General features: G+C 45.2%; 1 protein-coding gene across 1 annotated transcript in view; it reads left to right on the plus strand.

Moving 5' to 3' along the window:
* Positions 1 to 24,078, plus strand: part of EIF2S3 (eukaryotic translation initiation factor 2 subunit gamma) — a 39,912-nt gene extending 15,834 nt beyond the window's left edge. Inside the window, exons 2-12 of the mRNA XM_075589375.1 lie at positions 3,895 to 3,958; positions 14,064 to 14,191; positions 15,627 to 15,748; positions 15,911 to 16,005; positions 17,539 to 17,697; positions 18,385 to 18,519; positions 19,425 to 19,519; positions 20,063 to 20,207; positions 21,698 to 21,867; positions 22,855 to 23,027; positions 23,659 to 24,078. Coding sequence (XP_075445490.1) covers positions 3,895 to 3,958; positions 14,064 to 14,191; positions 15,627 to 15,748; positions 15,911 to 16,005; positions 17,539 to 17,697; positions 18,385 to 18,519; positions 19,425 to 19,519; positions 20,063 to 20,207; positions 21,698 to 21,867; positions 22,855 to 23,027; positions 23,659 to 23,722 — 1,350 coding nt within the window. The 3' untranslated portion in view covers positions 23,723 to 24,078. The remainder of the gene's footprint in view (positions 1 to 3,894; positions 3,959 to 14,063; positions 14,192 to 15,626; positions 15,749 to 15,910; positions 16,006 to 17,538; positions 17,698 to 18,384; positions 18,520 to 19,424; positions 19,520 to 20,062; positions 20,208 to 21,697; positions 21,868 to 22,854; positions 23,028 to 23,658) is intronic.
* The last annotated feature ends 3,883 nt before the right edge of the window (positions 24,079 to 27,961 follow it).

The raw sequence follows: 27,961 nt of genomic DNA on the forward strand, positions 1-27,961 counted from the left end.
CTCTGCCGCTGTCGAGCTTCGCTGCAGGATGCCGTCCTTCTCTCCCTCCGCTGCCGGCTGCTGACCTTCGCTATATATCCATACATACATATACATATATACATACAGTATATATAAAAAAAATATATATATAAATATATATATATATGTTCTTCAGTATTTATTGATACCTTTTTTTTATTTGGACCAACAATTTGTGTCATGGGACAAGCTTTCAAGAGTTTTCCTCTTCCTCAGGTCAAGCAATACCATAAATATATACGCACATAAACATGCGCACACACAGTGTATATGTGTGCGTGTGCGCATGTTTATGTGTGCGTGTGTGCATGTTTGTGTGCGTGTGCATATGTGTGCGTGTGCGCATGTATATGTGTGCGTGTACGCATGTATACGTGTGTGCATGTTTGTGTGTGTATATATGTGCGTTTGCGCATGTTTATGTGCGCATGTATACGTGTGTGCATGTTTATGTGTACGTGTGCATGTTTATGTGTGCGTGTGCGCATGTTTGTGTGCGTGTGCGCATGTATGTGTGCGTGAGCGCATGTATGTGTGTATGTGCGTGTGCGCATGTATACGTGTGTGCATGTATGTGTGCGTGTGCACGTGTATGTGTGCGCGTGCGCATGTATATGCGTGCGTGTGCGCATGTATATGCGTGCGTGTGCATATATATCTATATCATACAAACACTCACAAAGGGGGTAAGCGCGGCCCTCCTACCCCAGCCGCCAAAGCTCCCTTACCCCATAGCCGCTGCCTTCCCCCCGCCCGCTCCCTTACCCCCCCGCCCGCTCCCTTACCCCCCCGCCCGCCAACTCCCCAGCCGCTGGGGGGCCAAGCAGCCTCGGATCTGCGCCAGTCCCACTCTCCACCACCTCTCACTCCCGGTGTGTGTGTGTGTGTGTGTGTGTGTGTGTGTGTGTGTGTGTGTGTGTGTGTGTGTGTGTGTACATTTTACTCCTGCCAACAATTTGTGCCTCACTTTCACCCCACCCCCTACCCCTGTCCTTCACCCCCCCTACCCCTGCCCTTCACCCCCCCTACCCCTGCCCTTCACCCCCCCTACCCCTGCCCTTCACCCCCCTCTACCCCTGCCCTTCACCCCCCTCTACCCCTGCCCTTCACCCCCCCTACTACCCCTGCTCTTCACCCCCCCTAACCCTGACCTTCACCCACCCCTACCCTTCACCCACCCCTACCCCTGCCCTTCACCCCCCCTACCCCTGCCCTTCACCCCCCCCCCCCCACGCCTGCACTTTGACTGACGCACGCACACACTCTGACTGACGCACTCACACACCCTGACTGGCGCACGCACACAAACCCTGACAGCCGCACGTACACACACTGACAGCCGCACGCACACACACCCTGACTGGCGCACGCACACAAACCCTGACTGGCGCATGCACACAAATCCTGACAGCCGCACGCACACACACCCTGACTGGCGCACGCACACAAACCCTAACTGGCGCATGCACACAAATCCTGACTGACGCACGCACACACACACTGACAGCCGCACGCACACACACCCTGACTGACGCACGCACACAACCTGACTGACGCACGCACACACCCTGACTGACGCACGCACACACTGACTGACTGACGCACGCACACACTGACTGACTGACGCACGCGCACACACACACACACTGACTGATTGACGCACTGACTGACACACACACATACATACTGACGCACGCACACAACCCCTCACAGCCGCATGCACACAACCCCTCACAGCCACACGCACACATACACAGACTGACGCGCGCACACACACACACACACTGACTGCTGCACACACACACACTGACTGCTGCACACACACACACTGACTGCTGCACACACACACACACACACACACACACACACACACACACACACACACACACACACACAGACACAAACAAACACACACACTGACACACACACACACACTGACACACACACACACTGACTGACACACACAAACACTGACTGACTCACACACACACACTGACTGACGCACGCGCGCACACCCCCACACCCACACAGACTGACGCGCGCGCGCACACACACAATGAATGGTACACACACACACACTGACAGACACACACACACACACACACACACACACACTGACTGACGCGCGCACACACACACACACACACTGACTGACACACACACACACACACACACACTGACTGACACACACACACACTTACTGACGCGCGAGCGCGCACACCCCCACACCCACACACACACACACACTGACTGAATGACTGACTAACTGCCGCACGCACACACTGACTGACTGAGGCACGCACACACTGACTGTGTGTGTGTGTGCGTCAGTCAGTCTGTGTGTGTGTTTGTGTTTCTGCGTCAGACTCACTGACGCGCGCGCACACACACTGACTGACTGACGCACACACAATGACTGACGCACACACACTGCATGAAGCTGTAAAGGAGGGAGGGGGGGAACTGGATTGATGTGAATGGGGGACAAACAGAGAGAGGGGGAGGGGTGAGGAGAGAGAGAGGAGCGGGAATATTACATCCCGGGCAACGCCGGGTCTCTCAGCTAGTATAAAATAAACGTAAAGAGAGGGTGCATACCATTCAATGATGGATACAAAAAAAGGAACAACAGGACAGTCACTCTTATACTCCCAGAAAGTGAATATATATATCATTTACGTGAATCACTATCCGTATTTGAAGTGTGTGTGTATATAAATATATATATACATACAAATGAGCATACAGTAATATTTCCATTTGCTATTTGCCTTGCTATGGAGGGTTTTTGTCACTTTTTTACTCACATAACTTCACATATACATACATATATAATATATAATATATATATATATATATATATATATATATATGCAGTGGAAGTGTATAGTGTGTATTTACCTACACACTCACTCCACATTTCAGTAACATACATATACATCTAAATAATATTCACATATACACGTTTGCTATAAATGGAATTATTACAATTTTACATTATATACACGTGCAATGAATGGAATAAACACTGTAATATAAGTTTGAAATCGCCTATCCGAGCTGCTATGCATGGCTGATCCCTTTTCTCCAGCTTCCTTGAATGTGCTATGAGGAAGATCATGTGACCAGATGCTAGTGCACGTTTAGAGAGAGGGAGGGCAGTGCTGACAAAGGGGTGTGCCTGGGTTTGTGACAGGACATGAAGGGGCAGTGCCTTAGCAAATGCTTGTTAAAATAGAATACAAGAAAATTGGTCTTTCAAAGTTGTTTTTTTAAAAACAGAAAATGCTAAAAGTATTATTTCTTACTACAGAACTGATTTATTAAAAAAAAACACACATGCAGGATATAGACTGAACTGCAGCTTTAAGTCAATCCAGAGAAGACATTGTTTTTCACCGTTATTCATAACAAGGTGGCGTCATATAATACATCTTCTCCCAAAAAAACATTGGTTATGGTAAAGCGAATTCATTCGTGTCCAGAATACATACATAACCCTTTTCCTGTCTGACGGACGCACGGCTTATTTTATTGTAAGACATTTAAACACATTCTTATGCTTTAAAGCTTAAATATAAGCCTATATTAGAAAAATAACCCCTGCAACATATCGCTTAAAGTTTAAGCGATATGTTGCCAGGGTTATTTTTCTAATAACTGTGCTTTACTTGGCAGACTTAAAAACAGGTCAAATCCTGATACATTTCCTGACACTTTTTGTCTGACACGAACACTGGGAGTTTGTGGACACATTACAATATGTACTCCTGGGTTTAAATGTAAAATCTTGCTAATTTCCCTTGTTAAGATTTAGATTCTGAGCTTGCAATTCTGTAGTTTTTTTATTAATCCATTTTTATATATTCACAGAATGTTAACAAACTGACGCCTCTTTCTCAAGAAATCATCAGCAGACAAGCCACAATTAATATAGGTATGGTGATTCTGTAACCCTTGCACGTTATTAAATGATCTGTATGCTTTAGAAAATGCCTTACTCGTTCAGCGTATTTTTTACATGTAACAAAATTGTTTTTAAATAAACAAATATCTATGTATTAGTACATCATAAAAACCCTGTTGCATTGGCAAGTGCAGCAATACTGTCAAAAATCTAAATATATATTTTTATAGGATTCGAAACGTGCTGAACCATGTTATTTTTATATCAATTCCTGAGATCTTTTTTTTTTATAACTTCAAGTTTATTGGAAGGTTTTCAGTATAAATAGCATCGCAATACAAATAACACGAACATTCACAGTATTACATTCATGTACGATACTGCTACATTCTCCTTCTGGAGCCACAAGTGTTCATGCGTTGAACATGATATCTCTATAACCAGTTGGGATATTTATGTATTTTAAACTTGGGGGGACAACACAAAGAAAAGAAAAAAAAAAAAAGAAAAAGGGTAAATTAAGGCGGGGGGGGGGGTGGGAAGGAGGGAAGGGGGGGGGGCGTGGGCACGCAGCACTGCCATTTTCCCATAGGTGGCTGATAGATGTACTCTACACGATTGTTTGCCGACTTCCAGGGCCACCCAAGGTGTTCACGTGGCGTGTCCTCAACTAGGTCTCGTAGTCCGTTCCGCTTACTTTGTACGAGAATGCACTTGGAATAATCACTGCCATATCGTGGCTACCTCAACCCCTGGGATGTCTGTCTGTGCCAGCCAAGGCGTCCAGACTTTTATATATTTTTCGCCAGTGTCATTGACCAGACTCGTCAATTTCTCCATCTGGCATATGTACCATAATCGATTTCGAATCTTTGGGATATTTGGGATCTCTGGTTGTTTCCACATAGCTGCGATCTCGCACCTCGTTGCTGTTGCAAAATGTGCAACTAGTTTATTCCCTGCTTTTGAAAGACCCTTCCATGGTCTGTTCAATAGGAACAGCCACGGATCAGGGGGAATTGCGAGGTCAAAAATCCTCCGGAGCCAATGTCTAATCTCATCCCACAGGTGTGAAATCCGAGGGCAAGACCACAGCATGTGTAACAGGTCCGCCGATTCTCCGCACTGTTTGGGACACAGCGGGGAGTATCCTGTGACAAACCTTGATAATTTTAGTGGGGTGAGATACCACCTCATCAAAACTTTATATGCATTCTCCTTCAAAGTAGTGCATATGGAGCTCTTAGCAGTAGCCTCTAAAATAGCCGTCCATTCGTCCTCCTCCAGTTCCTCCCCTAAGTCTGTTTCCCAACTAATTTGGTACGTCAGTTTCTGTCGTTGCTGTGAGCTCCCAGAACCGACCACTTCTCTATAGATCTGCGATGTAAGTCCCTGCGTGTCTGTTTTCGTCAGACAGAGCTTTTCAAATGTGGTTAGTGGCGGGAAGGGGGAGTTTTTGGTGAAGAACGCTCTGGCCTGGAGGTAGCGGAAAAATTCGGAGTGTGGGACGTTTTTTTCAGATCGGATTTGTTCGAATGATTTAACTTTGTTCGGTATACCCTCCAGGTCCTTTAACCTAAGATATCCGTATCTTTTCCAAGGCCCTGCGGCATTTGCCACTAGTCCCGGTGCAAAGTCAGGGTTGCCCCATAAAGGGGCCATCGTAGAGCGCCTTGAGGTCAGGGTATGTTTATATTTTGTGGCCTCCCATACCGACAGTGAGTTGGCCACCGAGGAGAGCGGCCGTTCAGCCCATTTAATAGCTGTTTTGGGTAACCAGAGCAAATTCTCTATCTCTAATGGGGCACAAGCCCTCTTTTCCAGATCCACCCATCTTTTCAGATCAGGGTTGGTCTGCCATTGTGTGAGTTGACACAATTGCGCCGCTTTGTAATAAGAGACCAGGCAAGGTACCGCTAGGCCTCCTGTCCGCGTGGTTTTTCTCATAATTGTCTTATTTACTCTCGGTTTTTTCCCTCCCCAGATAAATTCGGAGATATCAGACTGAAGTGAGAGTATATCCTTCAGTCTAAGTGGCACTGGTAGAGTCTGAAACAAATATAGGATACGGGGGAGGAGATTCATCTTTACACTATGTATCCTACCTATCCAGGAGATCTTGTAGGGCATCCATTTTTTTAAATCTGCTTTTAGTGTCTTGATTAGCTTGGGGTAATTAGCCTCATAGATGTCCCTGTAATTTTTGGTGATGTAGACCCCTAGGTATTTAATATGTTTTGGTTGCCAATTGAAATTAAAGTTCAAACTCAGTAGCTTTTCAGTTTCCTTTGGGAGGCTAATATTTAGGGCCTCTGATTTGGTTTGGTTGATTTTGAATCCTGATATTCTATTAAATTTATCTAACAGGTCAAATAGGTTCGGCAGGGAGGTTAGAGGTTTGGAGATCAGCAGCAGTATATCGTCTGCATACAGGGCAATCTTATGTGACTGTGAATGCACCGCAATCCCTGAAATATCCGGGTTGTTACGGATTTGCGCAGCCAAGGGTTCCATACATAGGGCGAATAACAGGGGGGATAACGGGCACCCCTGTCGTGTCCCGCTTTTAATTTGAAATAGATTAGAGGGGAAACCCTGGTGTATGACCTTGGCTGCGGGGCCCGAGTATAGCGACATTATCGCACTACTCACCCTTTCCCCAAAGCCGAATGCCCCAAGCGTCTGTTTTAAGTATGGCCAGTCTATCCTGTCGAACGCTTTTTCGGCATCCAGACTCAACATCATAATGTTTAATTTCTGATTAGTGGCTATTTCTAGCAGATCAATGATGCGTCGGGTGTTGTCCGCAGCTTGTCTACCCATTATAAAGCCGACTTGATCTGGATGTATGAGTCTGGGCAGGATAAGACTTAATCTATTGGCCAGTAGTTTGGCATATATTTTGACATCTGTATTAATTAGGGAGATTGGTCTATAACTTTTACAGTCCTGCGGATCTTTCCCAGGTTTATAAATAACTGAGATTGACGCTTGGAGCATCTGCTCCGGGAACGGGGCTCCTGCTAATACAGCATTATACATTCGGAGCAGCCATGGGGCTAGGTTCTCAGCGAACACCTTATAATACTGCCCCGAAAACCCATCTGGCCCCGGGGCCTTGGAGGGTTTGAGGTCGGTGATGACCTGGGTAAGCTCCTCTAATGTAAAATCAGCCTCTAACCCCTCCCTGTCCTGCGCGCTCAGCCCTGTTAGGTTGGACCGTGCTAGAAAATCTTCCATGGCCCTTGCCGTTTTGTGATTATGTGCCACTTTCTCTCCATTATATAAATTTTCATAGAATGCTTTAAGTTCCTCGACTATGCTTTTTGGGTTGGATGTGGAGGAGCCGTCTTTCAGACGTATCGCCTGTATGTTATAATTAGGCTGTCTAGTGTTTAGTTTGCGCGCTAGCATGGTATCCGGCCTGTTCGCCTTTTCGTAAAATTTCCTCTGTGACCAACTCAAAGACTTATCAGCCTGGGAGACCATTAGTAGATTTAGTGCAATTTTGGTGTTCTTTAACTCCAATAGGACCCCTGGATCTTGTGTCAGTTTGTGTCTTGATGTGAGGGAACTTAATTTGGATTGGAGGACTGCTATCCTCTTATTACGCTCTCTCTTTCTACGGGCTGCGATGCTAATTAATGTGCCTCTTATGGTTGCCTTATGGGCCTCCCAGAGGGTGAGGTCGCTGCTCACCGAACCATAGTTGGTCGTGAAGAATTGATCTATCTCCTCTCCGACTGAGTCGCATATATCTGGGATCTTGAGTAGAGACTCGTTTAACTTCCAATTTGCACCGGGTCTATCAGGGCGAATTTGGTTGCACCTCAGCTCTATAGGCGCATGGTCTGACCATGAAATATCATGGATCGAAGCCTGAGCGACCAAGGGGACCAGTCTACTAGAAATGAAGAAGTAGTCGATTCTGCTGTAAACGTCGTGGGGGTGGGAGTAAAAAGTATAGTTTTTTTCTGTGGGGTGGAGTTCTCTCCAGATATCTACCAGCTGGGTTTTTTTGAGACCTGCTTTTAGGGTGTCGATTACTTTCTTACGACAGTTTCTAGCGATTCCCGATCTGTCTAGCTTCGGGTTCAGGGTAAGGTTGAAGTCTCCCGATAGTATTATCTGGCCTTTGGCTACCTGCGTGAGTTTCTGGAAAAAATCCTTAAGAAATTCGTGGCCTTGTTCACCCGGGGCATACACCGATGCTATTGTCAGTGGCTGTTCTTGTACTGATCCCACCACTATTAAGTATCTGCCTTCACTGTCCCTCCTAATCGTGTCAAGAGTGAATGGAACCCTATTGTGAAAGAGAACTCCGACCCCTCTTTTTTTTTCTGTTGCGGACGCTAAGTAGAATTGTGAGAATTGTCTATCCAGGAATTTGGGGGCACTGGTACGGCTAAAATGAGTTTCCTGTATTAGGAGGATGTCCGCCTGTTTTGCCTTAAGATCCGTAAAGGCGACCTTTCTTTTCCTAGGGTTGTTAAATCCCTTTACGTTTATAGATACAAAATTCAGCGCCATATAGTTAGGTTGGTGTCTGGGATCTGCTTAGAGATGTTATGGTTCTGAGGTGGTCCCGAACTGGGCCTCCTAGTGTCGTCAGTGTGACCTGAGATAAGTATATGCCACTGGGTTGGCCTTTCCCTGCTCTGATGGTAGGCCCGTATCCCCCAGGAAGGGAGAGGGAGGGAGGAGGAGGGGGAGGGGAGGGGGAAAAACTGAGTAAATAAAAAGAAAAAGGGAAGAGCCTTGTCTGGGCTGATCCAGAGTCGACTCTTGTGCCCTGTTTGTCGGACCGCCAACTGGCACCCTTCAATCGGGAGTGTCAGTTGTTGTGGGCGTGTCCTCTGTAGGGCATGTTGGCTCCCATGGACTACCTCCATGGGATACCTTGTGAGGCGCCGGCGAAGACCAAAGGTGTCTCGCACCGACATTGAACTTTGTGTGTGTGTTGCGGCATAACATAACAATCTTTATTGCAACTTCAAAAGAAATTAACTGTAACTGTAGACTTAGCTTAATTCAGCTTCGGCTCCACGGTCGCATCCCAGCGCTCGGGGGCCCCCCCGGACCGGTGTCTCCCCACTCCCGGTGTTGATGCCTCCGTGGGATTCAGCGTCGGGGGCTTACGTAACCTCGCTCGCCCCGTCCATGGATCCCATGCGGAGTGGGGGCCTGTGTCGCGGTCAGGGCTCGGTCCACCGAAGTGGGGCCCCCCGAGGGTGCCCCCGAGCACCCCGATACTCCGCCAGCCGACTGCCGTGACCAATTGCTGACCCTGCAGCTGACAAATTGCATTAAACATTAGTCCTCTGGTGAAGCATAAGTCATAAAGGTTAAACGAACAAACCTGGGTCAAACATGGACCAAACTCCCTTGAGCCCGAAATGTCCCCCATAGTCAACATCCCTTTAAGCTATATCTGTGTCAAACTGGCCACGATATGAACCCCCCTCTGGTGAAACCTCCTTCTCTTCTTTACCTGACCCTTCCAGCACAAGGCGTATTGCTCATCTCCCTCTGTTTAACGTGAATGCAACCTAGGGGGTTGGGGGCAGGAGGAGGGGCGGCAGGGGGGGGAGGGGGGAGGAGGCGGGAGGAGAGGCGGAGGGGGGAAGGGGGAGGGGAGGAGGGGGGAAAGAGGAGGGGGGGAGGAGGAGGGAGAGGGGAAGGGAGGAGGGGAGATGGGGGGCGGGGGAGGGGAGGAGGGGGGCGGGGAAGAGGAGGGGGGAGGAGGGAGGAGGGGGGAGGCGGGGGGCGGGGGGGAGGAGGGGGGCGGGGGGGAGGAGGGGGGAGGGGGGGGGGCGGGGGGGAGGAGGGGGGGGGAGGGGGAGGGAGGAGGGGGGGAGAGAGGGGGAAGGGAAGGGGGAGTAGGGGGGAAGGGAAGGGGGAGTGGTGGGGGAGGGAAGGGGGATTGGGGTGGTGGGGGGGAGAAAGGGGGATGGGGAGGGGAGAGGGAGTGGGGGTGGGGGGGGGAGGGGTGGGGGGGAGGTGAGGGGGGGGGAAAGAAGAGGGAGGAAGGGGAGGAGGGAGGGGGAGGGGGGAGAGGGGAGGGGGAAGGAGGGGAGGGGGAAGGAGGGGAGGGGGAAGGAGGGGAGGGGGAAGGAGGGGAGGGGGAAGGAGAGGAGGGGCAAGGAGAGAGTAATGTACAGAGGAGGGAGTGACCGGAAGGTTGGGGGGGGGAGGGAGGCAGCCGGAAGAATGGAGAGGGGGGGAAGGGACAGAGGGGCGGGAAGGCGGCGGGGGGGGGGGATCAGCGGGCCAGACGAGGAGGGGGGGGGCGGCTGCGAGAGGGGGGGGAATGGCGCGTGGGGGGGGCCCCTCCACCTAACCTTTTGGTCCACCGATACAGGGTTGCCCCCACTCTGAGGCCCGCCCCGGGTCCCCGGGGAGGCTAGCCTCTCATATCCACCGCCCCCCGACCCCGCTACCCGGAAGTCCCTCCTATAGGCGGAAGTGCCCGAGTGCCAGGGAGTCTTTGAGATGACGTCTGGTATGCCGGTCGGAAGCTCCTCCCTCCTCCTGTTCGCGCTCTCTGCTTGCTTTCCCGCTCTCATCTTCTACGCTTGTCAGGGAAGAAGGGGATCCGGCGTCTCTCAGCTGCAGTTCTCGAGGAAGACCACCAGGGGGGGACATCGCGGGAGTACCCATGGCCGGCCATTTTGACACGAGGGAGGGAGAGTTGATTCAGGCCCCTTTAAGCGCTCTACCGGTCCGGCGGAGCTGTGTAGACCTCGTGGTTTCACGTGGCTTCCTCCGGCGCGGCTCCCACTCTGTTCCAGGACGTGGATGTGGACGGATCAGCCTCGGATTCCAGGTGAGGGGGACAAGAGGGGCCAGGGCTGGATGGGTTCTGCTGCAGTCCCAGCTTCTTGAGGAAGCTGTTTCCGTCCTCGGCCCTCCGTAGAGTATTTGCAACCCCGTTCTTCACGACTAGTAGGGCGAAGGGGAACAGCCATCTATATTTGACCCCTCTGTCCTGCAGGGTTTTAGTTACTGGACCCAAGCTGCGTCTTCTTAGGAGGGTAACCGGGGATAGATCCTGGAAGATCTGAAGCTTGGCGCCTTCATATTCCATGGACCTGGCCTCCCTGGCGATCCGGCAAACTGCATCCTTTATTTTATAATAGTGAAAGCGAACTATTATATCTCGAGGGGGGGCTCCCGCCTGCGGTCTTGAGCGGAGGGCCCTATGACACCTATCAAGGTGTAAGTCCTGGGCAGATTTATCAGGCATTATGTGTTCCAGCCACTGCTGTACAAATTCCTCAGCGTCCGTTACTGTCTCTGGGACCCCACGGATACGGACATTGTTCCGTCTGTCCCGGTTTTCAGTGTCCTCTTGTTTGTCAGTGAGGTCTCGGATCTTCTCCTGTAGCTGGGCTACTGTGTTGTTTGTCTGCTGCAGGGCCCTCGTGTTGGCGTCCATTTTGGTCTCTAGGGACCCGGTCCTCTCCCCCAGTCCATCAAGGTCCCTCCTCAGATTCCACAGCTCTCTGTTGAAGAACTGTTTCATCTCGGCACAGAACTCTCTGAGGTCTTTTCTGGTGACTGGATCGCTGTCATCCGCTCTCCCGGCCGGTTCTGATGCCATCCCTGCCAAGGGGGGATCAGGGCTATCTCCCGCTGCTGGGGGGGTTTTGTTAAAATATGTAGTGACCGAGGGGTCTTTCAGCTTTGCTTTCCCTCGTGCCGGCATCTCCAGGTGTTCCCCTTCTTAAACTTGCTGGTCTGCTTTGTGGGGGGTCACTTTGATTGCCGCTTTTATTTGATTATATTGCCGATGCGAGCAGAGCTAGAAACCTAAGCTTCCATCTACTCTGGCTTCGCGCATGCGCCTCAATTCCTGAGATCTTTACCTGTTTTGTTACCGGTTTTATTTCAAGACATTTAAATGGCTATCTACCAAGAAACCGCAAACTGACGTTGCGACTTCCTATTGGCCGACGTGACCTGGTTTTGGCGGCTATGTTTTTTGCCCTGGAGGGCGTAATATCGGTAACTAAACAGTTAACAATCTCAGTAACCTGCGGCTCCTGCAGCTAAAAGAAAATACAGTTCTAATGCTGTAAATAAAACAAGTTGGCCAGATTGTTGCTTTAATAATTTTAGCAGTTCTCAGGAATTGCCATTAAATAATGGATAGTCTTTAAATCTTCTTTCTCTGCACGATTTAGTAAATATAAGCCTAAATGTTTTGTGAGATTCTTTAAGCCCCATCCCATATTTTGAAAAGGATGGTACTTCATGTCACATGTACAAAGTCTGGAATGAGAGAAGCGGGATTTCCCACTGCAATGTATTACCTCACGGGTCACCCACATCAGTATATATATATATTTTTGTTCAGGAAATAAAAGCACAAGAATTAGTATAAGCAGAAGATCTGAATGACTAAAATGTTGGCATTAGATTTTTGAAATACTGGAATAGGGCACAGTTCTAGTAGCTTGAATGTGTTGTGGGAATTTGGTAGGGTGGGTTACCATTCAATGAGCCAACTAGCATTCTTCATAGATGTAAAAAAGAAAGTGTGCGGCTTTTGGAACCGGACATGGAGACCTGTAAGGTTCGGAAAGGTCTGTACACACCAGATAATCTGTGAAAGACTTTGTTCATTAAAGCAGCAACCCCATCAAAATGTTTTTTGTTTATTTATTTTTTTATCTTTACCTAAACCGGGGGTACCTCAGATTAGCTACGTGATCCTGTTTCAGTATACTTCTCATTTTTTGTAACTTTTCTGAAGACCAGTACAAATATGGCTGCTGGTCATCTATAGAAAGTCACCAATAATAGAAAAATTAGGCAATGCACACCATAAAAAAAAATAACATTATGTAAAGAGGTTACCGGGTGCTTCCATAGACACAAGTAGCCTCATGTCGACGTAACATAGATCGTTTAAAGAAACTGGTAGTGAAGAATGTATTTAACGTAATTGAAAGACCAAAGATTCACGGTGGTCTTTGTGGCCGAAACTGTGTTTTTTCCATTACATAAAATAAGTGTTTCACTACTTGGACACCGCTGCAAAGTGGAGCCTGGCCCCCAAAGCAAGTTTGTGTCCTCCAGGCAGGTATTGTTGCCTGGTGCTGGCTCCTCTGAATTCGGGGGATCACTGGTCCGCTCTGAGGGACAACCTGGTTCAATACAGTAACAGAAAAAAAAAACGAGCAGGCAGGGTTACTCCTTAAAAGGGTATCACAATTTAAGCTGAATCTAGTTCTGGGAAGATATGAGACTTGCCTTTTGGGAATTACACTTTATACATCATCGAGGTTGGTTAAACTTCAGAGCTACAATCTAGATTACATACGAGGCCTTTTAAGTAATTCTGCTATTTCCCTTCGATATAAATGCTACGAGGAGGGAATTATTTCATTCTAATGCGGTAGAATCTGTAGAATAAAAACATATCAACAATAGGCCGATAGGGATTTTTGGCAAGTTTTAAAGCCGTAAAACATGTGGGCATAGGATTGAAGCAGGGGGTCTCTGTAGCTGAACCGTGTTGCCTTCAGCTCCGGGAGCTCCCTGCTTTCAGAGATACCTACCTCCGTGGTTGGTGCCAGTATCTCTGTGGAGTTTAAATGTCCTGGTCACGCAGGCCAATAGGAAGCCGCAAGTTATGTCGTCACGGCTTCCTATTGGCCTGCGTGACAGGGGGCAGTTAAAGCTCACATTTTGTTAGGCACACAAACTGGCTACAGAGATACCGGCACCGCTACAGAGGCAAGATCTCTGGAAGCAGGGGGTCCCCGGAGCTGAAATTAACACCGTGCAGCTCCGGAGACCCCGTGCTTCCTAAATCCTGTAATGAAATGTAAAAAAATGGTGCAGTGCAACTTGTTTTGCTGCTTTCAAATGCCTATCTTGAGTTTTATATCAAGTATATTTTATAGACCCATAATATCGTACACAAAAGCCCACAAGTATATGCTGCTGGGGCTGAAAGTAAACCCACACATTTTTACATTTAATATGCGGCAACATAGTCCCTTATCAATGCCTTGTCCCCATTTTTGCTTATGGAAAAATACTTTGTTTCAATTCTAATACAGTGAAGTCTCTGAGTAATTAACCGTATTGTAATACACAACATATCTTTTTCCTCTTCTAAAAGGCACCATTGGTCACGTAGCTCACGGTAAATCAACTGTAGTAAAAGCCATTTCTGGTGTCCATACTGTTCGGTTTAAGAATGAACTGGAGAGGAATATTACCATCAAGCTGGGATATGCCAACGCTAAGGTCAGTCGATAAAAGAACACCCTACAATAAAAGTATACCGTTTACACAGTTTGCTTGTTTTTGCTTTTATTTTTGTGTGTTGTGTGTCTTAACGGCAGTAATTGTCTTGTAATTTTACTCCGCCGTTAGATCTACTTTATGATGATACTTCTAATATTCATGCAAGCGGGAGTCTTCGGAGCTGAACTCCATTCATTTCGGTTCTGGGTTACCCCCTGCTTCCTGAGATACGGGCCTCTGAGGGGGTGCCGGTATCCCGGTGCTGTTTAAAGCTGTCACGCGGGCCAATGGGGAGCGATGATGTCACGGGTTCTTATTGGCCTGCATGGGGAGGGAGCTTTGAACACCACCATTATGTGAATCACACGTAGCCTAGCGGAGTGGCTTCCGGCACCCCCTACAGAGGTAAGTATCTTAGGAAGCAGGGGCTCCCCGAAGCTGAAATTAATATAGCTCTGGAGACCCCAGAACTTATTTTTATTTTTTAAACATCACTTGGAAAGTTTAATAATTCTGGGACCTGGCTGCAGATGGATTAAAGAAGCGATATTAGCAAATTACAGATCGGTGAAATGAGGAGCAGGGAGAAAATGATTACAGATTATGAGCGACAGAGGGTGGATTGTAGCGCAGAAATCTAGGCGACGTGATGAAAATTACATTTGTTGCCGGATCTGTTACATTTCTACCGACCAAAACAAGGGTTCTGAGATGGATTTATTTTATTTCTAGCATTTATATAGCACCTTTACCCCAGGGCGCTGTACATTAGTACAGTAGAATGGAGTTGTTTACGAAGGTTTCCTGACTGCAAAACCACAGCAACAAAAAAGCTTATCAAAGGAAAAACGTCAACTGTTTTCAATGGGATAGTTTGCGTTGGTTATGCCTCAGTGTTGCAGTTGAAAGACTTTAGTAAATAGAACCCTAAAGTGGATGAAGGTGGTTTCTATTAAAACAGATGATAAAGTAGAAAGGATGTATTTACAAGCAATACCAAATAAGGGTTCTCAGCCAGTCAGGAAGGGGTTAAGATAGGAACGTATAGGAAACTTATTCGCTATATGTGATGCAATGAATACAATTACATTTTCTGACCGCAATACGAACACTTCTTTTTCTGTTTCTGTCCGTGTATGATTTAACTTGATGGTTAAACAGGTGTTCGATATGGAGATATACATCTAATTGATTTTGTATCTGCATATATGGAAACAGTATATGCTGTAAAAGGTTTGTTATGAAAAATAAAGAAAAATAGTATACAAAAAAAAACATAGACCCTGCAGGTGTACACAACTTCCCGTTTCCAAAGCCTTGTATACCCGGGGAATCCTTACGTTGGTCCGTTAAAATGCATTACAACCTTCAATGAACCCAAATTGCTCTCATTTTGTAATGGATGTAACATGAAGGTTTCTTGGAAATGTTTTAGATCTACAAACTTGATGACCCTAGTTGTTCCCGGCCTGAATGCTACCGGTCCTGTGGGAGCAGTACCCCAGACGAGTTCCCGACAGACATACCCAGCACCAAGGGCAACTTTAAGCTGGTCAGGTAATTAGTTACGCTCAATTTTGCTTTTTAAATCATATGCTTGTCATGAAAACGCTGAAGCGGGGTTTTCACTGTATGGTTAAACTTTGGCAAGTTAGACTGTTGACTATTTTTTTTTCTTAATACATGTGCATCACGGTTTATTTTCTTTCTATTTGAAAGACACGTGTCCTTTGTGGATTGCCCAGGCCACGACATCTTGATGGCAACCATGTTGAACGGTGCCGCTGTAATGGACGCTGCTTTATTGTTAATAGGTACGTTTGACTAGTGTCTTGTTGATATATGGTCTAACAAGAAGGTGTATTAAACGCTGTATATCCCACCACAGACCTACACATTTGATACGATAATTTGTACACAAAATGCTATTTTGCAGCCTCCGCACTTTTGCTGGATAAACCTATAATGCATGACTACAGATAATGGTACTTCCATAGCGCTAAATAATTGCATATAGTAGTATTGTGTTTATGAAAGCTGCATATACATATGTGTGTATGTATAAATAAGTATTAGTATAGAGATATATAAATATGTACAAACATATGTACATGCATATACTTGTATACTCGTGTTTTGTGTGTATATATGTATAACATTTTGTTGTTGTCAGTCATTTGTGTGCGCGTATCTAGATGCACACACATTTGTTTTTTATTTAAAAGCATACCAACCTTGTCTTACCTTACCAGGCTGCGCGTACGCATCGATGCATATTTGTACTTATACCCAGGGCCGCAGACAGATTTCCCGGGGCGCCCGCAACCGCCCAGACGGTATTGCGAGGGCCCCCCCCCCCTGCATTTCACACCTCACGAGTTCCCTCTATTTTTCACCCTCTTCCCATGTATTTCTCTCCCTTCTGTCTCAATTAACCCCCCCCTCCCGACTCGCATGTATTTCTCTCCTCTGCGTCTCATTCTTACTCCTTCTTTTCCTCACTACCTCCCTCTCACTCAATCCCCCCCACAAAATACATATAACCCCACTCCCCCAATACAAATTAAAAAGCCCCCCCTCCAATGCATATTAAAAAGCCCCCCACTCCAATGCATATTAAAAAGCCCCCCACTCCCCCAATATATTTTTAAAAGTCCCCCACTCCTCCAATGCATATTAAAAAGTCCCCCACTCCAATGCATATTAAAAAGTCCCCCACTCCCCCAATATATTTTTTAAAGTCCCCCACTCCAATGCATATAAACAAGACCCCCCTACCCCCTCAATACATATAAACAAGACCCCCCCACTCCCCCAATACATATGTTTAAAAAACAGACTTACCTTGTGGATGGTCTGCGGGGGGAGGGGGCCTGTCCGGTCGGCACTGCAAGTTGGGCCCAACCTCTGGCCAAGCGCGGCTGCCGGTCCTCTCCCGGCCTGGCCCCGGCTCTCACTCACTGCAGGCCTATTCCTCAGTCACACGCCGAGCTGGCGCGCACAGGGCCTCTCTCCCGCCGTCGCGCACTGGATGCTAGGCCAAGCCTACTTCCAGCGCGCTGACGTTACAGAGGCCCGTTGGCGTGGGACGGTGGTAGAGGCCTGCATCTGAGAGAGAGCCAGGGCCCGGCCGGGAGAGGACCGGTAGCCGCGCCTGGCTAGAGGTCAGGCCCAAGTTACGCCGCCGGGCCCCCCGCTGCCACCGGGACCGAGACACCTCTACCTTCTGTTCTTCCCCCCCCCCCCTCTCTCGGCAGCCCTGCTTATACCTGTCTACTACCAACATCAATTCATGGTAAAGCCACCTGGTCATACGCCAATGTTTCTGTCGTGTTATGTTTTTGCAGCCGGCAATGAATCCTGCCCGCAGCCCCAGACCTCTGAACATCTGGCTGCCATTGAAATCATGAAACTAAAACACATCCTCATTTTACAAAACAAGATTGATTTGGTCAAAGAAAGTCAAGCGAAGGAGCAGTATGAACAAATCCTGGCATTTGTACAAGGTGAGGCGGCAGATGTCTATTTCTCCTGTGCTGCAAGAAGAAATCTTGTCTTGTAATAAAGCACAAGAGCAGAATGTTTGGGGGGGGGGGGGGGGGAGCAGGAAACTGAATTACTCTTAATGAAGTATTCTTGCAATGGTTTAATCCAGTTTGTAGAATAACAAGCAACAATTATTAGCAGGGCTTATAAATTAGGTGAAAAATGGTGTTCCTTCCTTTTTGTTTTGTTGCTGCTTACACTTCATTGTCCCAATCAGACATGGCGATCCTCGCTTTTTATGACCATATCTGGCATTTCCGATGGAATACAGTTTGGTAACCAGTAAACGCCCCTGTAACTTTGTGAAACGTTTCCTTTGTGATGGTACGTCTGCATTCTGTGTTCCCTTTCTTTCTGATTCTTAATGGAAATCACATGGCAAGCATTTAGTCACAAAGGCAACATTAAACTCCTCCACATTTATAAGCTGTGCCCAGAAGGGTATTGAGCATTCAAAGGAAACCAGAAAAAGCCTCGAGCGGAAAGGTAGTGCTCAAAGATGCATTGAGAAAAATGTGGATTGGATTTCTGATCTAATACTGGATTTCTTTGAGAAATGTAGTGCATTTTTTTTTTGCAAACTAGTTTTGCTCCCGAAGTTGACATAGCACTTTCTGACTCCTCTTAACCATTTGCTGCTTTAACAGGTACAGTTGCAGAAGGAGCTCCCATCATTCCGATCTCAGCCCAGCTGAAGTACAACATTGAAGTAGTTTGTGAATACATTGTAAAGAAAATCCCTGTGCCTCTAAGAGACTTCACTTCTGAGCCAAGACTCATTGGTAAGTGGGTGCTGTAACCTCTCTGCTGGTCAAATAGCCACCCTGAAATCCTCGGTTCTCAACTCGAGATCAATATCAATGTAAATGAACACACGGCTGTTAATCACTCTTTAGCCAGCCATAATCACTGCAACATTTTGTGTATTATTCTGGGGTATTATTTAGGAGTAAATCAAAACTATTTCTCAACCAGCAGTTTATGGGTGAGACAAAAATTCTAAAAGCAATTTTTTAAAAATCACCTGTGCGCTGATTAAGTAGAAACGTGTACCTGCAACCTATGTGATGAGTAATTTCTGATACCACAGCAGCTGATGTTACCTATCGATTCCTTTATTGTGCTATTTTATAAATTGTCGGTCCCCAACCATTGGTCCACAGGCCAACATGGTCCTCCAATACGGTATCTTTTCCTGTATATTTTTGTTGTATCCCATACACACAGGATTCTGGGAATTGTAGTCAGCACTTGATATAAATATTGAACTACTAAAGATTGTATTTGAAATATTTGATTCAGATGTCCTAGTGTCTGTCTGGGGCTTTGTTTGCTGTGGTAAACGCTTGTCTTGTTTGTTAGTGATGTTTTCTTGGCTGTTTTGGCCTTACCAGTTCTCACGTAGGCGGTAGTTAATAAATATTCCCCAGGCTGCCATTCATAGGGTGGCACGGCGGCTGCGTGAGGCCATGGTTTGGGGGATTTGGCCATATTACAATAGAACATGTTTGTTTCACCTGTGGCCAAGTCATATGTGGGTGGGGTTAATAATGTTAAACCTTATTTATCTGGATGCAGTGGGAATTTTGCGAATGTGATTTTCCCCCCCGCCCACCACCCATCATGGCAAAATGACTGCGGTGTCTTGATGAGAACGAGTGTTGTAAGATATTTTCTGTTTTCTTAGTTATCAGATCTTTTGATGTCAATAAACCAGGATGTGAAGTTGATGACCTCAAAGGTGGTGTTGCTGGAGGCAGTATTCTTAAAGGTGTATTAAAGGTATGGAGATTTCCCTTTCAGATGATAAAACGTGTGTGTATATGTGTTTATATGTGTGATGTGTGATGTATGTATATGTGTGATGTATGTATATGTGTATATATATATAATATCACATTTTATTAGCACTTAAGTTATGGTTGTTTCACTTCAATGAATCCAAGTGTCTAAAATTGTGATTCATTTAAGCAACATTCCTATATATTTTTCCTGAAACAACTACATGCTCTTAACGTAGGTTATTTTTGGAAGCTATTGGTAATAATACTTGGTTTTAGCCTGAAGTCAGCGCTGTGTAAATCTGTAGGATGAAGACTTCAAGACCTGTATCCAGCAAAGTTATCATTGTCCTATCTATACCACTATAACTACCTGCTTGCTTACCTTTTCTGTACTGGCGGGGCAGGTGTCACTTTGGCTATAAGGGGCAGATAAAGCTCCTATATTCCAGAGCAATTTGCTTGTATTTGTTTCCGTTATTCCTGAGCCCTCAGTATACCGTGCTTGAGAGCCTTAATTTAACGGTTGTGGATAATTATGCAGGTGGGCCAAGAAATTGAAGTCCGGCCTGGTATCGTCTCCAAGGACAGTGAAGGGAAGCTCATGTGCAAGCCAATTTTTTCCAAAATTGTGTCTCTCTTTGCTGAACACAACGATCTACAATATGCTGCTCCGGGAGGCCTTATTGGTAAGACACGTCACTTTTAGTAGTAATAATATCACTTAAGGGAGCAGTCCCCCCTCGTTTTCTTTTAGCCCTCATTTTCTTTACAGCATGGATGGGGCCTGGGTGGTCTGCCAGTGCACAAAATGGCTGTGAAATCTTGGACCAATAGGCTTGGACCAAAGCCGTGACATCGTTGGTTTAGCTTCCCATTGAACAGCCATTTAAATCCCCCTTTAACTATCAGGAACCAATACTGGTAACTTCATCAGAACATATCTTGGGATCTGGTGGCTCTCTAGAGCTGACAATGTTGCAATTGAGTTCTGGAATGCCTCCTGTTTGAAATCCTGAGTGTGAATATATATATATATATATTATTTATATATATTATTTATTTTGTTTTGAGGTGCATTGCTCCTTTAACCCTGTGACTGAAAACATTGAAGTTGTGGGTTGTGTGCTAAATGTATAGTTGGTGTCGTTCGGTTATACAATATCACCAGATACAAGCTCTATCCATTCTGCTTTAGTCGTGCGCCTCCATTCCTTATAATAGGGGCCTCATTTATATACTTGGAAGTTTCGATTCTCCTGCTCCTTTTAATTTGCGGTCTCAAGTGGGAAATGGTGAAGCAGGTATTGAATTCTGAATTACAAGCACAGGGGGTTTGTTTAAAGGTAAAAGACGTGCAATACAGGGGCCAAACAATCTGCACGATATGAAGAGAGAATCCAATTGATGGCAGTAAGATGTTTTTTTTTCTTTGATACATCTTTAGTAGTTGTTGCCCCAGAATTGCACTTCTGCCTTGTTACATAGACCCTGAAGTTTCAGCTTGTCAATGTTATTTGCATTGAGCCAGCGGATAGGCCAGTATTGCTATGATTCAAGTCGTTCTCCTTCATTGACTGCATTAGCCAATATTCACTCCGGACCAGGAAGATTGGAGCTCTATTAGATAAACAGTTGGTCCCAGTAGTAAGATGTCTTGCTTCGAGGGATTGGCAAAGCAATGTGTCCTATAGTTACCGCCTGCTGCAGACGATACGTTTTCAGACTACAAAAACATGTCTGCATTGTAGCTTTTTTTCCTCTTCTGTTTTTATACTAGTTGTGGAGGTTAAAGTGTTAAACATTTCTAAAACAGCCACCCACTTTTCCCCCTTACTGCCCCCCCCCCCCCCCCCCCACTAGTGCCTAGTTTATTCGACACAAACATATGCGTCCCACCAGGCACTTCCAGTGATGTTAGCTCGATGGCAATCAATGGCCTTCATGTCCGGTTATCTTAAGTCTTTCAAACTTACGAGCCATAAATATAAAATTATTTCTAGAATTGTTTGCCGTGCATGATCAGTATAATGCACTAGAAGACAATTTTGGAATAAACCATGCTTGAGCGCTCTGAATTGCTACTATAACATGGTAAAGTTTGTAGGCCTTGAATTGGCAAGCTGGAGTCTATTTCTGCCACTGAAGCGCTTAATAAACTGTTTTCTTCTGGGATCAGGTGTTGGTACCAAGATTGACCCAACCCTGTGTCGTGCTGATCGTATGGTGGGACAGGTTCTGGGGGCAGTCGGAGCTCTGCCAGAGATCTTCACCGAGCTGGAAATCTCATACTTCCTTCTGCGACGACTGCTTGGAGTGCGCACTGAAGGGGACAAAAAGGCTGCAAAAGTCAGTGAAGTATCCGGGCTCCTCCCTTCTACTGTGCTGGGTTTTCCCCTCTTATCACACATTTCGCAAACAGTCCGTGCAAGCTTGTCTCACTTTCCTGACCACAACATTCATCATTGGAAACAAACTTCCAAACAACTCTTTCCAGTCCGGATATCCTTGGGATCTTTACAAAATACACAAACATAGCTTCAATTAGTGAAAACCTACATTTAATAAAGCCATACACTTAACCTTAGTGGGGCCTGGAACGCTGGCCATGAAGGTGTCAAGGTTAGGCTATTGGGCAAGTCACTTTATCTCCCTGTGCCTGACACCAAAATCCTAGATTGTAAGCTCTTTCTTTCAAGACTGCTCAGATTGTACTTGTATATGAACATACCACTTTTCAGGAGCACAAAATTAAAACTGCCACATAAAGTTTAGAGAGACGAATCTTTCTGAATTGCAGAGGGAGGAGATTAAGGCTGCACCTCATATCCTTTATTTTATTTTTAAACTGATGCATTGTTACACAAAAAAAGATTTCTTATTGCATTTCAATTTCTTCTACAATCTATAGTTCAAAGATCTGTCAGCCGTGTTGGTCTTAGAGGAATTTAGAGTCATAGGTTGTGATAGCTTTTAGGGAACCAACCACTTGATAACAGTAATTTTATACGAGCACTTATAAAGGAGAAACCTGTAAGGTTTCAAAAGCTCTGTACACTGTCTTCATAGATGAAGAAACAGTTGATTTCTTAATAGGTATCTCAACCTACAACAAATCTAAAATGAAAACCGGTTCCTAAATATTTTAGTCATCTATATATGATGACAGGATAAACCTATTTCAATCCTTTCTTCCATTTCTCATTGTGTTTAGTACCTTCATTTTGCACGCTGTATGCTTACACTTTAAATCGCATAGTAAAATAGTGTTACATGAAAGTGTTAAATGGAATGAATTTTTTTGGCATTTAATATTACTTTCATATTGTTTTGTAGGTCCAAAAGCTGTCCAAGAATGAGGTGCTGATGGTCAACATTGGCTCCTTGTCCACCGGAGGTCGTGTTAGTGCAGTGAAAGCTGATTTAGGGAAAATTGTGCTCACAAACCCTGTGTGCACCGAAGTGGGGGAGAAAATCGCTCTTAGCCGAAGAGTTGAAAAACATTGGCGGTAAGATTTTGAGCTTGTTTATATATACTGAATCAAACACTTTAATCCTAATACTTGCTTTCTGATCTCCGACTATCGCGATGTGGCAAAAATGTAATCATGCAAAAACATGTTTATATTCCCTGTTACTTCTGAATGTTAGCTTAATTTAATTTCGGTTTTAAATTTAACATTTTCATGTTCATATCGGCTAATAAATGACATAGGTACCCAACACAACTCACCTGAACAGATTCCAGTGTTGGGTTGTGTATATCCATAAAGGACATCTTTCTTAAATGGTTTTTAAGCTGCAGTTAACTTTATATTGTTATATTGTTTTTAAAGATTACATTTCTGGTCTTGCCTCACAGATATGGTTATTTAGGAGATATTTAACCCTGCACATTCCAACACTTCTTGAGAAAGACCAGAACAAAGTATCTTAGTTTATTTTTCAGCGAGCCATTGAATATTTCCTTAAATTGGGGCTCCAGTTGGTAAGACTGGTGGCTAGTGCTTTGGTAGCCCCTTATATATTATAAGGTTTATTTTATTTATTTTTGCAAGTGGGCTTATTGCCTTATTTTGATTTCACGTTATTTGGCAAATGCCATTCAGTTTAAAAAAATAAATCCTGTTCTCTTTGCAGTTTGATTGGCTGGGGTCAGATAAGACGAGGAGTGACAATCAAGCCAACTGTGGATGATGACTAGACGGCAGAAAGGAAAACACGCAGGCTGCTAAAGCTGTTTCTAGAGATACCTACCAGAAAACACCTGCCATATACCCATCAAGGAATTGCTACCTACATGGATTCAATAACTTACCACATACCAGAAGATTTTACATTTATGGTCCCATTTTCTAATTTATAGATGAGCAACTTCTCTCGATGGGAGAGGTTTGCTTAACGCTGTCGACAAAGGCTTTTGGGTGTGTAATACATCAAAGCAAATTTGTTACAAAATAAAATACTCCGTTTTATTCATGCTTCCTGATATAGCCATGAGGGTCAGGACCTATTCCACCAGTGAATGAAAGTCAACAAAATAAACTTTGTAAGACCAGACCTTTTAAGTTTTTGCATGGTTTTGTATTTGTCTTTATTTACAATTACGGCAGGAATGCTACTACACACAATAACTGCGTCCCTGCTAGTAGCACCCACGTTCTTTGCAAAGTAATGTTTCCTAGGGTAATGATTAGTATAGTCCTGATCAGAAGATCTCCTCATGTCTAACTATTAAGCATTGATATATAAAGGTTTTACTGCCATAACCTAATGTGTCAAAGCTAATTAGTTGGATGGCATGTCAAAGCCGTGTTAGTACAATTTAGCTGCACATTCTTGTGTACTCCTACTAATACAAGCCACAAGATACCAATACAAGCCACAAGATACCAATACAAGCCACAAGATACCAATACAAGCCACAAGATACCAATACAAGCCACAAGATACCAATACAAGCCACAAGATACCAATACAAGCCACAAGATAAAAATTACAATTGAATAAGGTTCCATGGTATGGTAGTTCAATTGCTAGTTTTTTTTATTCCTGTTTCACTTGGGAACGTACATTTGAGTTGCAAATGGAGACAGAATGGTCACGTCATACTTCTATTTACAATTACGGCAGAAATGCTACTATACACAATAACTACCATTGATTACTATTGTTTTATATGTAATGGTATGTTTAATAGCTTTGCAGTTAGCCTTTGCGGCCTCCATTTTCAAAGCGTACAATTGCACGTATAAAAAAAAATATACCATGCAATCTACATTAGTTACAGGTTCAGACCTGTAATTAGGAGTGGCTCAGTGAGTAAAGACACTGACTGGCACTGAGTTTGAAGCAGAGGAACCTGGTTCAATTCCCTTATGACCTTGAGCAAGTCACCTTATCTCCCTGTACCTCAGGCACCAAAAATACAGATTGTAAGTTCCACGGGGCAGGAGCCTGTGCCTGCAAAATGTCTCTGTAAAGCACTACGTAAAAACTAACAGCGCTATACAAGAACTGCTATTATTATTATTACCTAAGGTGGGAATGGGCCATTTTTGCATTGATCAGGGTGGGATTGTAAAGTTGCTTTTACAATATCACAATTAAAGAGGACCTGCAAAGCATATTATATTTTCCCTACGTATTTAACAAAAACAAAAAATTACCAAAGGATTTTACAAAAAGTCGGGTCACAAATGAAATTTAAAAAAAATAATCCGAGTTGAGGTTTTTTATTTTGAATTTTAACTACATTATTGCTACTTCTGTTCTCTTGTGCACAAATATTTGATTGGAAAATATTTTTTGTGCAGTGGGATTTAGCACTTCCCTGTACCATCGCTCACTTATGAAGTGAGATAGGGTGCAATGTGTCTAAAAGGTGCACATACTCCCATGTGGCTATATTTAGAGATGTACTAAAGGTTTGCCTCCGCATTGTACCAACCGACTCACTGGACTTTTGAGTTGGGTATGTCGCACTAAAGAAAAACCATATATTCATTGGCTGCATCCTTTTCCCTTTCTCTGCCATGAGTACATACGGGGGGGGGTGCCTTTGACTTGTTTGAGTTAAAGATGGTAATTTTCTGGACCATAGAGAGGTATCTTTTTAGTGCTACAAGTGAACCTAAAGTTTATACCTTTTGTATATGTTTAGATGTCAGAATTTGAGATCTGTAACCCCATAAGAAATAGATTGTATACAAATCACTGTGCTGGCGGTATCAAGTCCTTGGTTTAGGATGTCGTGAGTAGTGTAAAGATGGAAAGAGTATTTCACTGGCTGCTTGTGTTGCTGACAGTGGTTGGTGCCTTTCACTGGATCAACCGTTTTTCCCCATAGATATAGTTGTACATGAGTTTTAAGATCTCAAGATTTGATCTAATCTTAAAACTTCAGATTTTTTTTTTATTTGTAACTTTTAGCAACGTTTAATGCGGCTATATTAAGGGGATACAGAAAGATATGGATCGGGGAGGCACGGACTAACCAAATGGGATACAAACAATGATGGTTCACCTGTACGTAAAAGGTATCATTCAAATATAGGAAGGTATAAGGAGAGGTTTTTTGGGGGGGGGAGGGGGTTGGGTTAAAAGCAAATAGGAGAGGTGACGTGTCCTCCATGACATAAGATGGGCAGTGGTTTAGATGGAGCTTATATTAACAGTCCCACCAAACCTGCACAAAGCCATTTAAAAAAACATTACCTTCTCCATACACATGACATGCCATACCAGTCTTTCCACCTATGTGATCAATGGCTGCCTTCATTGATATGGAGCATCTAATCAACAAGAGTTTGTGTGCCTAGCCTATGGTGATTTGTAAAGATTTTCGTGGATGCTTTATAAAGTTATGCTAGCATCGGTGTTGGGCATACTATGCCATACTAGGACTAACCTACTCGCAGGGACAATTATGATTTGAGAAATATTCTGGCTAATTCATTTGAGCCATTTGTTCTCGGACTTCTTAAAAGCTTGATACCTGAGCTCTCTAAGGCCGTGCTTATAATTGTGGCGCGCATGCGTACGACGCCGCACACCACTGGAACAAACATATGCTTGGCAATGAAGGTGCGCAAACGCGCGATTTTTGAAAAGATTTCTCAAATTGTTTCCCCTGTGTGACGGCCGCATCACGCAAGTGATTCAGCCATGGGGGTGAACCGCTCACGTGACGCCACGCCTCCTAATGCCTCCAGATGGCACTGCAGGTTTCACGCGAGTGACGTCACGCGCGCGCACACTGCCGGCTTTACTGTAAACAAGGCCTAAGGATGAAGTGATGCTTGATAGGACCCAAAGGGCATAATATCCCATACAAACAGATCCTAACAAGATGAAGGACATTACAATCAAATTGTATTACTTTAAAACTATTCTGTTGCAAGGTCTAAAGCTTGAATGAATTTTGAAGGATCCCAGATCCAAATCTATACTGAACTGCACCCCTCTACATGGGCTAAGAGAAGGGAACTTAGACCTATTACAAAATGTCTTTGTAAACATCAGCTAAAATACAAATGCGGATTCCCTTTTAAATTGCAAGTTTGGAATAATGGCAGTTTAACCTCTTAATTAAACCCTGGAAGAGGGAAAGAGATTTCTAGAAGGCCTTGGACTGAGTAATACTTGTAACCCACTCTTTTCTCCTAAAGCACTTCCAGAGGTCTCAAATCTACCTGGACACTGGTAAAAAGATCCCAGAAAGGAAGATCTCAAGAAGGCTTGCCGTCGCCCAAGAATCCTGCGTCTTACAGCACGTATTGTGTTTCAGTCTACTCTACTAGACTGTTCCTGATTCTGTGATGGGTTGACCCCCACCTATGAAAGCATGGACTTTTTCTCGCCTGAGTTTGGCTGGAAGATACTTGCTCATTTCTCGACTGGGTCATGTTGAGGGCAGCCAGAGCCCCTTTATATCTGCGCCCAGAATTTCTTTATTCTCACTTTCCAGTTGGATATTGAGGCCCTGTTTATTTACCTTCTTAGGCCGAGTCCATAGCAGGGGAGGCTGCGCTGAGCCGTGCGGACGCTCCGCACTGAGTCCCGGCATCCTCCATGAGGATGTATTTAGAGGGGGCTCACGCGAGCATGCGCAGGCGTGCTGAGGCGCTGGATTTTTCAGCCGACAGCCAAGCTGTTTTTCAGAGCGCTGTCGGCTGAAAACATCCAATCAGCGCGGAGCAGCGTCAACGTCACGACGCGTTGACGTCGGTGCGTCGCGGGCGATTGGCCCAGCGACGTCACTGCCCCGCCTCCCTCAGTCTCCCCCCGCCTCCCGATCGCGCCCGCTGGCTCGCCTGCATGGGCATGAAATCGCGCAGATTTCAGCAGGCGAGCCTCAGCGTCGGCGCGCTTCAGCCCTGCTACCCCCTGTATGGACTCAGCCTAACATGTGCCTGCACGCTTGTTGGTTAAATGTTTTTTT

Source organism: Ascaphus truei, chromosome 3, assembly GCF_040206685.1.
Source record: "Ascaphus truei isolate aAscTru1 chromosome 3, aAscTru1.hap1, whole genome shotgun sequence".
In the NCBI taxonomy this organism is placed as follows: domain Eukaryota; kingdom Metazoa; phylum Chordata; class Amphibia; order Anura; family Ascaphidae; genus Ascaphus; species Ascaphus truei.